A 16,302-nucleotide genomic window follows, 5' to 3' on the forward strand; every position below is an offset into this window, starting at 1 on the left:
CAAGAAGAAGAAGAAGAAGAAGTCTCTTCCGCTTAATACCGGAAGAGGCGCCAAAATTGAAATTTCTTTCTTTCTGCCGACGTAGAAACGATAAACAAACGGCCTTTGAAGGTCTGACGTCGGTTTCAGAGTAACTGGGTGCGCTTTTGCTCGTGTCGGACTTTTGCCTGAAAATGGACTCGACTACACAATTCTTCAGCAAGCTGAAAAAGCTGGCAGTGACTCTGGAATCTGAGACTGCCAAGCTCCAGCTCGCATTTGAAAACCGCAACAGCGGCGGCGACGACGACGAGAGCGGTGAGAAACACGCTGACACACAGGCTGCTTAAATCGCTTACAGTGAAGTCCTCGCACATATCTCAATATGAATTCTTTTCTATTTCAGAAAAGACAGCCAGAGCGATGCGAGCCTATCATGAACTGAACCGTGACGTAGGGAACCTGAAGGTAAAAGTTAGCACGTCTTTTTTTTTTTTTTTTAATTTCAGCTAAAGGTGGCGACATATACACAGGTTAGCGCGACAATGCAATATTTTATCAGCAGCTGCAACAAAGATCGTTAAATGCGTTATGTAAAATTAACCAAATGCATTCAAAAGTCCTGCACTCAAAATCTTACTTTAGGCAAACTTTGTATTTAACATATTAAAGGTAGAACTGTGGTGATGCACGATTATCTATTACACTTTTACATCCTTTATACTGTGGCTCCCAACTCAGAGACAGACCCTTTCAAAAGGCCAAGATAAATGTGATTATTCTCTAATTATTGCCTGTCTTTTAAATATAGTTTGGCCTGCATCGTTATAAAAGCAAGTCTTGTCATTTGAAATGCCTGAGTGCACTTGTTCAGGCAGTTATTCAGAAGGCATAAAAATTAAATTGCATTTCTGTACTGTGTAACTGCGTAAAAACGTTATTGATTTTACCTACAAAATTACTACCCGTTATTTATTACTGCAGGTAAAAACATTTTGCTATTGTTGAACTCTCCACTGAAGTGAGAATAATATAAAGTCTTTACCTGCCAAAGGGTTTCCACATCTTTGACTTCTGTTAACTTGACGCTTATTTCAAGCATCATAAGGAATATCTGTGTGTCATTTATAAACCGATTATTCATAGCAATATCTTTATTGAAGACTAATATTGTAAATTGGTCGGGCGGTTCATGTTTGAATGGTGAGTGCTCATCACTTCTAGTCTCTTCTCGGGTAGGGACAGATCCAGGATGCCTTGGCTCAGCAGAAAGCAAAGAATAATGAGGCGAGCAGCTTCATTAAGGCGTGTAGAGTAATGGACCAGAAAGTCTTCAAGGACATTGAGAGGCTGAAGAGACACTGCGGGAACTATGGTTACCAAGCTCCCTGTGACACCCAGAGATCAACCAGTAAGTATTAACAATGGCAAAACGACTACATAACACTGGTAATCACGTGTAATGATTTCTTTTCACTTAAAAGAAAAGCGACATGCACTTATGGTTTTCTTATTGTGACTTTTTCTTATATAGAGCCTAAAGATCAGGCGGAGGAGGCTAAAGATGAAGAAGCAGATGACGACTCAGTAGAAGAGGAAAATCAGGAGGAGGATGGAGGGAATCCTTCCTCAATGGCTCCAAAACCAGAGCTGCCCAACACTGATGTGCTGCGAACTCCACAGCTCTCTGATTTTGGTTTGTCTGAACTGCACCTAAGGAGAGTTCTGGCTGGGACTGAGTGGTGTTCAGAAGTTCCCCCAATGCCTGAGATGAACCTTCCTCAACCCTCACACAAAGCATCTCTACCATCGCCCATGCCCATTACCCCCAAATGTAACCTGCGAATGGATGACTACGAACTCCAAACACCCCAGATGCATGACTTTGGCATCACAGAGCACACAATGTGTCTGAACAATGACTTCACCATGAATCTGTTCAAGAAGGCTGAGAACCAACCAAGGTAGAGTGGTATGAACTATAATGACCCCTGCCGGCCACACGCAGGGTTTGTAGGGTTACTACTGCAGGTCCTTTAAGACTTTACTGTGTAAAACTGCTTTTTCCTGCTTTATGAGTCTCTTCTTGTTCAACAGACCATTACAGGACACAACTGAACCACCAGTGAACGCTTTAATAGACAGTTTGCAGACTAAAGGTATGAAACTGTCAACCTCATAGCTCTTCTTCACCCCACAATAGGTGACTGTCATCTACACTCATGGAAAAGAGAAAGTTTTCACAAAACTCTACGCTGTCCTGTTTAAAAACTAAGTACGCCCAATGATTCAGTACTTTGTAGACACGTCTAGACCAATAACTTGAAGTAATAACTTGAAGTAATTGTCTGTATAACTTTATCAGTCTGTCAGTTTGTCCTGGAGAAATTTTGGCCCACTCTTCTTTACAACATCAAGTCTGTGGCCATTTATGCACCGCTCTCTTAAGGTCTGCACTTTGATTGTACCATTGTTACACATTGATTCTTTTCTTTGTCGGCCATTCTGTCGTTGATTTGCTGATATTCTTGGGATCGTTGTCCTCTTGCATGACCCAGTATCAGCCAAGCTTTGTCTGTCGGACAGATGGTCTCACATTTGATTCTAGAATCCTTTGGCATACAGAGAAATTCATGATGAATGACTTCAAGGTGTCCAGGACCTGTGTCTGCAAAACGATCCCAAATAACCACCCTGCCTGAATGCTATTTGATTAGCTGCTATTTAAGATCTTAGTTTCTGTGGAACGGTGTACTCACCTTTTCACAGGACTGAACAGAGTTCAGTGAAAACGTTTTTTTTTTTCACACAAATGTATAAAGTATACATCTTTAGTAAAGAAATCGTATGTCTTTACTATTCAGGAAACAAGATGTTTCTCTTCTTCAGTTGTCTTTTTCTTGCATGACTTTATCCAGCACTTAGTTTATGATCAGATGTTTCCCTTTGCATTTATTTTCATCTTACATTTTCTAAACAGTGTTTTTTCGAGTGTTATAAACTATTTAAAATATCTTACTATTTATTTATTAGTAAGTTGTAAGTAATCTTATGTCATGACATATTCTGATGCCTGTTAATTAAAAAGTACATGTTTGGATATGGTTATGTTTTCATTGTCTTAAGTTTAATAATGATACAAAATCCCCAGCGTTTAGCCAGTGGAGACTACAAGTTTCCACATCACACTTGTGCAGATTTTTTCACTACTTGGATCTGAAAAAAAAAAAGGTGTACTGAACATTTTGTTAGCGAAATATCAAAAGAGAAATTAAAAAAAACACTGACCAAAACGAGCTTTTCATAGAAAATGATCAGCTTTAAGTACTCGGGAACTACATTTGTTTTTATTAAACAGCTCAAGGCTTTGTCAGTGCACCATTTTTCTATCTGAAACGTTGCTTGTTTTTCAAAGATGCCACCTGAAGGTATTAAAAATTCTATACTATGTATTTAAAATACCTATATTTTGAAAAATAAAAGTAGCACATGTAGAGAAACGGCACCAGGCTGTTAAGAGAAAGCACTGGAGTGAAATGGTTCTAAATATCTTCCTGTGACATTGTTTTGATTACCTTCAGCTGAAAAGCTGGAATCACCAGAGCCGCCTGTGTTTTGTACCCCGGGATTCAAGATCAAAAAGACAAACGGTCACTCGTCTCCAACTGCACAAGGCACTGGTGTCCCAGAATTCCCCTGTCACCCTGGCAACCTACCTGCCACACCCGAAGTCCCAGCATTTCAAACGCCGTACGTGAACAGACTAGTCAGTACCAAAAAGGTAAGAAATAAAATGTAACTGTGTGTGTTTTGGTTTCTGACATGTTGATTTCACATCACCTTTTTAATTTTATTTAATTTTTTTAGAGCACACAGCAGCCTGAGCCATCCGTTATGCAAACGGATAATGACACCCAGACCTTGGATCTTCCATCCCCACCTTGTAACAGGGCAGCTGGTTTCAAACGCACCTGGGAATATGATGTGCCCGATATATCCACCACGGGTTTAGAGGACAAGCAGATGCCAGTGATGCCCAACCTAGAGTCTGCTTTGGGAAATTCTTTACAAAGCGTAAGACGAACAGGAAAGCATTTACTTTAAACCAGAGATGCTCACAGTTTTATGGCAAACAAAATGACAAGTCAGATGTAATACAGTGGGGCAAAAAAGTATTTAGTCAGCCACCGATTGTGCAAGTTCCCCCACCTAAAATGATGACAGAGGTCAGTAATTTGCACCAGAGGTACACTTCAACTGTGAGAGACAGAATGTGAAAAAAAAATCCATGAATCCACATGGTAGGATTTGTAAAGAATTTATTCGTAAATCAGGGTGGAAAATAAGTATTTGGTCAATAACAAAAATACAACTCAATACTTTGTAACATAACCTTTGTTGGCAATAACAGAGGTCAAACGTTTACTATAGGTCTTTACCAGGTTTGCACACACAGTAGCTGGTATTTTGGCCCATTCCTCCATGCAGATCTTCTCGAGAGCAGTGATGTTTTGGGGCTGTCGCCGAGCAACACGGACTTTCAACTCCCGCCACAGATTTTCTATGGGGTTGAGGTCTGGAGACTGGCTAGGCCACTCCAGGACTTTCAAATGCTTCTTACGGAGCCACTCCTTTGTTGCCCGGGTGGTGTGTTTTGGATCATTGTCATGTTGGAAGACCCAGCCTCGTTTCATCTTCAAAGTTCTCACTGATGGAAGGAGGTTTTGGCTCAAAATCTCACGATACATGGCCCCATTCATTCTGTCCTTAACACGGATCAGTCGTCCTGTCCCCTTGGCAGAAAAACAGCCCCATAGCATGATGTTTCCACCCCCATGCTTCACAGTAGGTATGGTGTTCTTGGGATGCAACTCAGTATTCTTCTTCCTCCAAACACGACGAGTTGAGTTTATACCAAAAAGTTCTACTTTGCTTTCATCTGACCACATGACATTCTCCCAATCCTCTGCTGTATCATCCATGTGCTCTCTGGCAAACTTCAGACGGGCCTGGACATGCACTGGCTTCAGCAGCGGAACACGTCTGGCACTGCGGGATTTGATTCCCTGCCGTTGTAGTGTGTTACTGATGGTGACCTTTGTTACTTTGGTCCCAGCTCTCTGCAGGTCATTCACCAGGTCCCCCCGTGTGGTTCTGGGATCTTTGCTCACCGTTCTCATGATCATTTTGACCCCACGGGATGAGATCTTGCGTGGAGCCCCAGATGAGGGAGATTATCAGTGGTCTTGTATGTCTTCCATTTTCTGATGATTGCTCCCACAGTTGATTTTTTCACACCAAGCTGCTTGCCTATTGTAGATTCACTCTTCCCAGTCTGGTGCAGGTCTACAATACTTTTCCTGGTGTCCTTCGAAAGCTCTTTGGTCTTGGCCATGGCGGAGTTTGGAGTCTGACTGTTTGAGGCTGTGGACAGGTGTCTTTTATACAGATGATGAGTTCAAACAGGTGCCATTCATACAGGTAACGAGTGGGGGACAGAAAAGCTTCTTACAGAAGACGTTACAGGTCTGTGAGAGCCAGAGATTTTCCTTGTTTGAGGTGACCAAATACTTATTTTCCACCCTGATTTACGAATAAATTCTTTACAAATCCTACCATGTGGATTCATGGATTTTTTTTTCACATTCTGTCTCTCACAGTTGAAGTGTACCTCTGGTGCAAATTACTGACCTCTGTCATCATTTTAGTGGGGGAACTTGCACAATCGGTGGCTGACTAAATACTTTTTTGCCCCACTGTATGGCTAGATTTTATGAAAGGTTGGTTAAATAAAATGAACTGTAATCTCCAGAAGGGAAACTTCCTTCTTATAGTAACAGACTAATATAGCTTCTAAAAAAAAAGTTTTCAGTCCATCATAATATCTCAAAATATTTTTTCACCACAAGAAATTTTTAAGAAAAAAGGTGTAATACGAAAATTAAAAGCATCTTACTAGCAAACAAATTCTGTTGTTTTACATGAAGTCAAAAATGAGCTAAAATTGCTCATTTGATTTTCATTCCTGTGCACAGATGAGATTTATCAAAATGTGAATGAAACATGTTTAAAGGTCAAAGTTTTTCCTGTCATTTACAGAGCAATGGGAAAATCCTGAAGTTCAGCGAGAATGAAAAGGTGGCTAAGGAGCCCAATGTCAACAGCCTGGAGTTGGATGGACTCACCCAGGAGTTCAGCTTGGGGACACCTCGTATAAGAGCACACTACCAAGAGCCAACCACCCCGGAGATGCCAGACCTGAGCTCTGTCACACAGGACATCTGTAAAGTTAGTCTTGTTTAGTCCCATAAAAGCACTTTTGAAATCCATAGGTTTGCAGATAAATTCATGTTCCTTGTTGACGTAAATGTTACATAACATTTATAATTTGTGAACTTTCCTCTTGTGCTCTTTCCTCCTATTTTGTAGCTTGTGTCCCAGGCTCAATTGAAGAAGACAACAATGACAAATGAACACCCACCTGTCAAGCCTGACAAAAAGAAACACAGGTAGCCCGTTATAAAATAAGAAATATAGATATAGGTGGCAATATTTAATTCATGAACTCTAAATTAGTAGCTTTTATTGTGTGTCCATTCCAAAGTTGCAGATCAGGCTGCTGCTCGGTAGCAGAGAAGAATATTAATGTAAAATATTAGATATGAGATATCATTTGTATATTATTACGTCCCCACTTAAGTCTAGGCGATGAGGGTGGGGGACAGTAACAGTTAGATCTAGGTGGAATGAAAAGAACGCCAGGCAGAGGTATTTAACATAAAATAGATCTTTATTGTAGGCAAACACCTCAATAATCATGTAATGGCAACAACAAAAGGAGACAGCACCGCTGCTTTAATGAGAAATCAGGGAGGTCAACCCAAAGTGGTAATGGCCACTTCAACAAAGAAAGCAACAATAAGGCTTCAACAGAAAGAGACAGCAACGCTGCTAGCAAACAATATCCAGGCAGGCCACACAAACTAATGAAGGCCACCGTCACTCATGGGCAATCACTGCTCAGTTAAACACTACTCACAAAGAGCCACACGCAGCAGGCTGTTCCACACCTAAGCCAGTAGCGCACTCTGACCAGCACAGAGGAAATCCACCAGAAACCTCTCCCGTCCTCTTCCACACTGCTCTTCTCCAGCTTATATCACCCCTGAGGGTAATTGGTTGTAACGAGAGCAGATGAGCAGCAGGTGTGACCTAAAGGAGAAGGCAGGGGCAGAGAGAGACAAGGGGAGGGGCCAGAACGAAGGAGGAGGAGAGGGAGAAGACAACACCACGCCCACACACTCCCACAGCCTCCCAGGATGTAACAATATATTTTTAATAAATGTTGAACTTTTGTGTTGCTTATTTCTGTCTCTCCTGATGAAATGTGTTAATTTCTTTATTTCACTCAGTTTTATCCATTCTTACATGATGCGTGCCTGCAGTCTTTCTTTCGAAACTTTGATTGTGACGTGTCACCTTCCATCCATTCCTCTCCCAGATCTGCAAGTCTGCCTGAAGTGTCAGAGAACGAGTTCCAGAGTTTACCGAGCTACCTGAGGCAGATGAGCCTGAACAGCCTCAACCAAACGGTTCACAACATCAACAATTTCATGGCAGAGTATCAAGGTCAGTGTTATATTTGTGCACAGGGTCATGGATGAATGCAGCTCTTGTTTAAACAGCTCCGGTTATGGAGGATGGCTGCGCCCTCCATGACCCTGGTTCTACCGGAGGTTTCTTCCAGTTAAAAGGGAGTTTTTCCTTCCCACTGTTGCCAAGTGCTTCCTTATAGGGGGTCCTCTGATTGTTGGGGTTTTCTCTGTAATATTGCAGACCTTTACCTTTCAATATAAAATACCTAGAGGCAGCTATTGTGATTTGGTGCTATATTAATAAAACTGAATTGAATTGAATAGCTTTGTAACTGTAGTGGAGAAGAATGTAATCATACATTAATGTACTACAGGACACACCACAGTCAAGGTGCATGAGAAACAGAGACTCTGACACAGCAGTTTAAACTTCTCACTGAGGCAGTGGTGTTGATGTCGTGGTCAGTAGTTTAGAAAACACCTGTGATCTCACACACAGTGTTTTTCAGATTGGCTGCAAACTTGGAAAACAAATTATCTTGCTAGTTTGACTTTTGTTCAGTTGGATTTGATTACTGCAGTTACACTGGACTTCCACAGATTTCTTCATTCAATCAGAGGAGCGCTTCCTGTTTTAAAAATAGCGTCCAGTAGTTTTCACGGTTATGCTGAAATCCTTCCCTGAATAAAGCTGTCATCCTCTGTTAGTTTGGACTGTTAATTAGCAGCAGAGGGTGCTATTTGCATAAGTAAACAACCAAATGGGAATGAACAGGTCTGTGCTGGCGATGTTTCCCTTGGTTACTCAATGGGAGATCATCTATAATCCACCCTGTTGTAGTTACAAACATGAGAGGTTAAAAAATGGTTTAATCGTTTAAAAAAACTGAGCTTCTAAAGTAACAAGAAATCTGGATTCACAGAAGCTGCTTTCGGCTGTTTCCTTGTCACAAGCGGGTGCCACAGCAGGTAGCACTGCCTGTTTGATTTGGCAGTTTTACACAGGATGCCCTTCCTGACACAACCCCAATGAGAAATTAGGATTCATAAACCTGTCAAATTGTTCCTGATAGCAGCAAGAACTAGCTGTACTGTGTTAAACTTTTAGATTGCTTCAGACTGATTACACAATACCATCAGGGAAGCACCTGATCAGACTGAAATCTGAGGATTTGTCCCATTTTTAAAATCAAAGCGTGGGGACATCACATATAATATCTGTATACGACCAAGCCTGTCATCATATTTCATATTTTCCTGTCATATGCATACTCTTACAATAGTAGATGCTCATTTTAAACACGACCAGAGTTTCAAATGATGTCGGTGATCCTTGTAAGCCCAAACGCTCAGGTTTCAAACTGCTGGAGATGCTGTCTTTTCACTTGTGTTTTTCTCATAAGAAAATATCTTTTATATGCTCTTGTAAGGCGCACAGCTCTGTTTGTGAGGAGCATCCCATGAGAAGAAAGTTGGCTTAAAAGGAAGTGGCCTTGGGAAGGATGGTGGTGAAGGAGGGAAGCTAAAACTGCTCCTTTCACTGGATGAACTGTGGGGGCTGCATAAAGGGCCACATTCAGATAAACAGTTATTTAAAGCTGTGAATCATGCAAAGTTAACTTAATGTAGACCAAAAATAAACATGTCAAGCTGGAAATGAGCATATTAGGTCCCAGCTGAATAGATCTACATCGTTTTCTCAAAGTACACACAGTCATATAATGGCTGTATCCACTGTTGTGCCTACAGATAATTGTTTATACTCAGTGCTCAAGATAACAGTATGATATTTGGAAAGTAAACAAGAGATGTTTGTTATTTCTCTGATTGCAGATCTCTTGATTAAAATGTCTCAGAACATTTGCTACCAGCACCAGGCTGTTCATCTTTATTGTTAGCAGAACAGTCAGTTTGTTTCTTTGCCTGGTTTCATCAGTTTAACATTGATCTGGCTTCAGTGAGATTTCAGCTACAAAATTACCATCATATGTTACATAATTGGAATTATATACCAAATAGATTTCCTCCAGTTTAAGCCCCCGAAACGTTTCAAAAAGCCAGATTTTTACAGACATGGTGTGTTTGTTATTTTAGCGGTATCCCAGCAAATCATCATGTGAACAAGCTCTCATTTCTCTAATCTGTCCCTTTTCTGTGGCGCCCTCTGCAGGAGAAACAACAGAGTTTCAGATGGAGAAGCTGAAGAAGATCATCAGTGTCGGAACCAAGGCCCCCGTATACATCCTCTGTCTCACAGAGCTCAAGAGACTGAAGCATGTGAGAGGAGACCGGAACACCTCTGTGTACAGACTGATCACACACATCTAAAGCTTGTCCATCCGTTGGCGCAAATCTATGTGATGTTAAGCACTTAAGCTGCAGGCAAAGATTATCTATCAAGTCAAACAGCAAAGAAAAACATACATTATGAGAAGAGTCCCAACAAATGAACTCAATCAGAGAAAGCAGCTATCCTTTATATTGTATATGGTTTGTGTTTTGATTGTAAATAGTACATGGACCTGTGAGTCAATAATTTGCATTTCCATGGTTGTATGCAATAAAATGGAAACTGGCTGTTTAGACAAGTAGTACAGATTCGTATAATACATAAAGATATATATTTAGACAATGTTGGATTAAAAAGGCTAAACTTTTATCAATAGCAAGCTCAGTCTTCTGCAGCGGGAGTATAACACATGACTTGCAGTAACCAATGGGTGTTAATAATTCAGCCACATGAATATGTATTCTCAAACTATAGATGGTTTATCCATTTACCACAGGTCACTTTTAATTGTCCTTACCCATTTGTATAAAGTTAAATAAAATAGCAAATGAGACTGTTAATCAGAAAATCCTGAACTTTTATTGCTCATTGCTGTGATGTGTTGCATGTGACTACTACTATCTTGATCTTTAACAAATTGGTAATTGGCTTTTGAAATATAACTAGTGAGTTTTATTTTTGTGCAGTCTAAACACACTTGTATTGAAATAAGCTACTGCATCACAGTTGTGTGCTGTGGAAGAAAGCCAAGTACTGTACTCCAGTTTCAGAGCTGATTAACAGAGGGATCTAATAAGCTACAGGTATATTGCATCTGTTTTATACTGTCTGTGGTTGTTTGCAGTTGTCTGTGGTTTGCTTTTTCCTTCGTCATGTTCATTTTCGAAAATTAAAAAAGAGCAAATTAACCATTTGTGTGATTTCGGGACATTAGCGTTTATACTTCTCGGCGTGAGTGAAGATCGCATTTCAATGACGTCGTCCCGAGATGGTCCAATCAGAGTGACGAAAGCTAACGGCCGTTGATGACGGAACTACAGTTTTTTTTTGTCGCCCTCTGGTAGACCACCATTTTGGGAGTCAAAACACCCAGCAAACTGCAGCGCACACTTCCACGCTTCTCCGTGGCCTTACTATGGTTCACACCTGTGTGGTGGCAGGCTGCAGGAACAGAAGGACACCAGGCACCACCTTATCTTTCTACCGTTTCCCACGGGACCCCGAGAGGAAGCAGCGCTGGATAGCTGCTGTGAACCGAGAGGGCTGGGTGCCGAACGACGGCAGTCGGCTCTGTAGTACTCACTTCATTTCAGGTATGAAGGCAAAACCACTCTGAACCCTAAAAGTGTCCCCCTGTGTGGGTTTTGTTTGTTTGTTTGTTTGTTTGTTTGTTTGTTTTTAAAGTAAACCAGTTCACACTGATGTTGCTAGGCTTCCACAAACACTCGTGTCTAGAAAACCAAGGAGTTTGGGTTTTTTTGCTGTCAGTGCAGTGTTGTGTTCAAAGGTTGCATGAAGTCAGGAGGGACAGTGGCATAGTCGGTGTAACTGCAGCGGGTAATAAACATGTTTAGGTTCACTATCACATAGTAAAAACCCTCACTGATTAAAATGACTGGAAAAAGGCGGTGTTTGTAGCTGTAAGCCTTTGAATATCTAAAAAATAGCTCTACGAAACTAAGTTGAGATGGAAATAAAATGTAGCATTACTGCAATTAATTCAGCTGGGATGGGTTATAAATTTTGTTTACTAAATATATGAAAGTAGATGCCGCTAATGGTACGTGGTATTTTAATCCTAGGTTTGTTTTGTTTTTATTGTCTGGTGTGTGCAATCTTTTTGTGTGCAAAGATTTTCATGCTTAAATTTTGTTTGTAGAGGGAAAATTAATTAGGGATGTACTGACTGAACAACAGCAACTGTTTGTTATTTTATGTATTGCACGCTACAAAATGAGAGAGCACTCTAAATCATAAGTATCATAAACAGATGAATTTGAATCAGATTCTTTTTTTCACATGCAGGTAAACAGGTGAAGAATCCGCGCTCTCCGGATTATGTTCCTTCTGTGTTCACGGCGGCTCCCTTATGCCCAGAGATGAAGGAGCCGGGTGCCTTAGAGATCGTGGACAAACAGGAAGCACGGGTGGAGGCAGCCAATGCCTTGCTGTTCCTCCAGGGCCAGGGCATGTCTGCGGTGGATGAACAGGGCCAGGAAAAGCATCCTGAGGTGAAGGAACAGGAGACCACTGCGGAGGAGAGTGCCTCCTCCTCCCTCAGCACTGATGATGATGATGATGACGATGACGACGAAGATGATGATGATGATGATAATGATGATCAGTCTGTGAGTGACAGCAAGAAAGGAAAGTTTGCCCAGACATCTGATGTCCCGGTGAACTTTGATGACATCTTGAAAGCCCTGAAGAGGGAGAATCAGGCCCTCAAGGAGTCTGTGGAGAAAATGTCTCTCTCAGAGAACTCCTTAAGGAATGATGCTGAGAAAGTGAAGTTTTACACTGGTTTACCCAACTACTTTGTCTTAGAGACAGTCATGTGGCTGCTGGCACCTCACATGGATGGAATGAAAAACGTCAAGCTCTCCAAGTTCCAGCAGCTGCTGCTGACACTAATGCGTCTCCGCCTGGACCTCCGCAATCAGGACTTGGCTTATCGCTTTGGTGTGAAAGTCGGCACAGTAACCAGAACAGTTCACCGGATGGTCAGCATCATGTCCTCTACTCTGGTGCCAACGGCTGTCTTTTGGCCCTCCAGAGCTGAGCTCCGTAAAAACCTGCCAGCTGCACTGCGAGCCTCTCACCCTGACTGCGCCGTCATCATAGACTGTTTCACCGTGCCTTTCGAGGACCCGGTCTCTCAGGGGGCGGGGCCAAGTTATAACGTGTTTAAGTATCTGATTGGCGTGGCTCCGCAAGGCGTGGTCACTTTTGTCTCTAGGGGTGTGCTGGGAAACGTCAGTGACAAGAGCCTGGCTGAGGGCTGTGGATTCTTGTGCAAGCTTCTCCCGGGCGATGTCGTACTGGCAAGCCGTGACCTGGACATCGGAGACTCCGTGGCAGCACGTGGAGCCTTGTTTAAAATTGCTGACAGCTACCAGGGAGAAGCATATGGGAGAACAGAGGGCTCATTGCTGGCTGATCCTTCCTCTGAGACAGTGAGCGTGCAGAGGCATGTGGAGAGGGTGATCTCTATGGTAAAGCAACGGTACACCATGCTCACGGGCCCTGTCGAGAGCGCCTTCACCGCAGCCTCTGAGCGCACGTCGAACCTCTCAACCTTTGATAAGATTGTGCAAGTTGCCTGTGCCTTAAACAACCTGTGCATCTCTGCTGCTCCACTCGAGTGATGTGTAGACAAACGCCTCGTGCTCCTTTAATGCTGATCAGGCTCTTCAGTTCCCTTTACTGCTTTGGACTGCACTTCTTGCTGTCCCTCTGTGTCTATGTGTCGACACTACATCATGACTACAGCAAATAGATTTATACTTTTCCACTATACTAACTTTCAATCTATGTCACTCCTTGTGATCTGGGTCAGTTTATACTTAGCAATAGGACCATTTCTCCAAATACAGAAACCACATTTCTGAGATGTGATGTCATTAAGTTATGCACCTCCCCTCACAAAGAATGGCTGACTTGCAAGAATTTATTTTGTTTAGGCTTTGGGTGAAAACTGAGTAAAACCCTTATGAAATATGTCTTTATTAGCTACTTGTAAATGCTGAAGTATGCACACTGCAGTTTGGGTGATGCATTTCCACTGATCCCACATCTCTGACTGTTAAGTGTGTCTTTCCCATCCCTGACTGTAGTTACCAGATTACATCCATATGCTGCAGAGAAGTGGCATGTTGCTTAAACCTTTTTTAATTTTTATTTATTTTTTTGTTGCTTCCCTGCATCTAAATCAGGAACTGTGCACATAGGAATATGCATAGAAAGAGGTTAAAATAACAGAAATGCCAGACAAAGTAGTACACCGTAGTACTCCTCGGCCACAGTGTCTCCTCTCTGTTCACAGTGCAGGGACAGAAATGTCCTGTGGTTTGTGAAGGAGTACTGGTTGTAAACTCATCGTTTTTGGCATAGTCACATTTTTGTAAGCCAGGTACTTTTTATAGCAAGAGTACAGTCAGCTGTGATGATTAGCTACAAGTTGGTAATTCGAGCACATCTTGGAATGGCAGATGTCTTCAATGTCTTCATCAGCAGTGATTTGCTGGTTTTGCAGGTTTAAACAATAATAGTAATGATGATGTTGATGAACAGAAAATTTGACTTTAGCTTGAGCTGTATACAGTGATTAACAATGATGTCCTTTTTTACTGAGCCACGTGTTTAGGTAATTATTAATTTTCCCAAAGTAGTTAAAGCTCCTTATTTAATACAAAAATCTCAAAAGAATCATCTTTTGTGTTGGTGCAGAAGTAAACAGTATTGCTGACATGCTGTTGAGCCTGAAGAAACACATTGTTAGATGAGTACATCAGCTACATTTAACATGTGAATTCATTCTCACTGGTTTGTCCTCTCCTGTGGGAGACTGTGACAGGCCTTTGGTCCATGAGCACGAGCCACAGCAGTAGTTATGATACAAGGCTGCGGGTTATTTCCAGAAAGGTTACCCAGCAACTGAAATTTTGATCTTTTTAAAGGGTTTGACCTTTCAGTAATGTAGACACACCAACTGAAAAGTTTATACTGATATACAGTATATCTGCATTTTTTTTTTAATTTGAAGATAACCCCTCTGATTATTGAATTACATATTTTAGTAGTGCTGCTTTGCTGGTGCCTTAGTTTGTAAAGCTGTTCCAGATCAGCCCATATTTTCTACAGATATTTATTTTGACATCATGCACTATTCTTTGGACTTTTTCCTGGTTTGGTCCCTAAGCCAGATGTGCATGTAGAGTCAGCATCTGTAGTCAACAAGGTCTAAATGTGTGTTCCCATTGTTTTGTTGTTTGTTTGTTTGTTTGTTTTTAAGGTACATCATTCTTGTGTGCTCAACCTTCTGCCAAAACTAATCTAAAGTCACTACACTTATACTTATGTTTTCTCCTAAGGTTTGAGGGGCTACAATACAATTGGCTCAGGGCCCAAAAATGAATTGGGAATGCTCCAATAACAAAGACTACACTTAAGTTCAGGTGCTGGGCTTTAACAGGTGATGCTTCATAATCAGTGTTAGGTTCAGAGTGTGCCTTCTGTTCTCAGACCCCTGGATATCTCAGACAACAGATGCTTGTCTGTCTTTTCTGACTGGTCATGTTTTGGTTGACACTGTATTGCTCTGGGGCTTCCATAAGGACATCTAGCCACAGTATTTAGTCCACTTGCCTGCTTTTCTCCCCTTCAATTAGCCATGGTGTTTGGCACTGCTGATGCTCTAAACAAACTATAAAAATCAAGTTAATTAGCAGTACTATGGGTTGATATATTTCTTCAGCAGTGCATGTACTTTGGATGAACACATGCTTCATTTTTTTTTTTTTTTTTTTTTAAATCAAGTCTTTGACTGAGTAGACTGTATCTGCAGACCTTGCTTGCTCTTTTATGGAGGGAGCGAAAAGCCCCCTTTTTTGACTGATTAAAATAGTCTTACAGGCTGGTTTAAATGGTGTTTGCCCGTTCCTAAGGTAGTGAGTGCCGCTGGAGGACTGTTATCAAGCAAGGCCAAATACCAGTATTAATAGTAGTTAAAAGGCTTTGTGAAATGACTGTTGGTTTATTCTGTCTGTATTTAGTTCTTACATGCATAAGAACAAAGTCAATACTTCCTATCTGATGTTTTTCCTGCTCTAAAATAAAAGAGCTTCTAGGTTGACATGTATGAAAGAAGTTTATAAACTCATGTTCTCACACTACATTGCTGTTTGACATTATTGTTACGGACGCATGTGCTTCCATGATGTGTAAACTCCTGAAGGTTTCCTGTTTAGTTTCTCTTTTAATATAGCTCCTGTGACTGAAAAAATAAAGTTGTGGAATTGCATCAGCTTACTCAGTACCCAAGAGTCGCCGTTATGTTATTCTGTGTGTACGTGTAAAATATTGAAGCTCTGTGCTGTACGTGTTGTCCTGTGATAACTGACATTATTATAACGTTTTATTTGCTTTCACACTGAGTCATTGGTTAAAACTATTTCCAAGGCCGGAGAGGGGTGACTGAGTAATGTAATGTGCAGATATACTTTATTTATCAAAGGGAAAAATGCTTGGAGGAAGCTCCGCCTGTGAATATTTCAGAGGAAGGAAATCAAGACGTCCCACTCCGTTGCTTTTTGCAGTCACTGTCGCGGTGAAAACCACAGCTCGTTACTACTCGCTATTGCACTGACAGCGTAAACTAGAACCCCGCAGTTTTGTTTCTATACTTAACTCGTTATTAAAATCAAAAGTAAAACTTAC

The 16,302-nt window shown here is 41.4% G+C and overlaps 2 protein-coding genes across 2 annotated transcripts; both read left to right on the forward strand.

Moving 5' to 3' along the window:
- The first annotated feature begins 7 nt into the window (after positions 1–7).
- On the forward strand, positions 8–10,772 carry ska3 (spindle and kinetochore associated complex subunit 3). The gene is made up of 11 exons (XM_005932514.3): positions 8–297; positions 386–447; positions 1,219–1,390; positions 1,514–1,943; positions 2,077–2,138; positions 3,561–3,760; positions 3,847–4,053; positions 6,079–6,267; positions 6,409–6,488; positions 7,481–7,608; positions 9,745–10,772. Exons 1-11 carry the CDS (start codon positions 174–176, stop codon positions 9,900–9,902), a joined length of 1,812 nt encoding a protein of 603 aa, XP_005932576.1. The 5' UTR covers positions 8–173; the 3' UTR covers positions 9,903–10,772.
- Positions 10,773–10,881: 109 nt separating this feature from the next.
- Positions 10,882–15,877, forward strand: LOC102301657. The gene is made up of 2 exons (XM_005932520.3): positions 10,882–11,177; positions 11,890–15,877. Exons 1-2 carry the CDS (start codon positions 11,000–11,002, stop codon positions 13,230–13,232), a joined length of 1,521 nt encoding a protein of 506 aa, XP_005932582.1. The 5' UTR covers positions 10,882–10,999; the 3' UTR covers positions 13,233–15,877.
- Positions 15,878–16,302: the final 425 nt, after the last annotated feature.

Source organism: Haplochromis burtoni, unplaced genomic scaffold (genome assembly GCF_018398535.1).
Source record: "Haplochromis burtoni strain Fernald_Lab_line unplaced genomic scaffold, NCSU_Asbu1 Contig_154, whole genome shotgun sequence".
Classification (NCBI taxonomy): Eukaryota; Metazoa; Chordata; class Actinopteri; order Cichliformes; family Cichlidae; genus Haplochromis; species Haplochromis burtoni.

What these genes read in the sequence shown, in the direction of transcription:
- ska3 (XM_005932514.3), top strand. Translation starts at nt 174, where the DNA reads ATGGACTCGACTACACAATTCTTCAGCAAGCTGAAAAAGCTGGCAGTG. An exon ending in GTGACGTAGGGAACCTGAAG is followed by an intron (nt 448 to 1,218) that starts GTAAAAGTTAGC and finishes CTTCTCGGGTAG; the next exon opens with GGACAGATCCAGGATGCCTT. An exon ending in TGACACCCAGAGATCAACCA is followed by an intron (nt 1,391 to 1,513) that starts GTAAGTATTAAC and finishes TTTCTTATATAG; the next exon opens with AGCCTAAAGATCAGGCGGAG.
- LOC102301657 (XM_005932520.3), top strand. Translation starts at nt 11,000, where the DNA reads ATGGTTCACACCTGTGTGGTGGCAGGCTGCAGGAACAGAAGGACACCA. An exon ending in TAGTACTCACTTCATTTCAG is followed by an intron (nt 11,178 to 11,889) that starts GTATGAAGGCAA and finishes TTTCACATGCAG; the next exon opens with GTAAACAGGTGAAGAATCCG.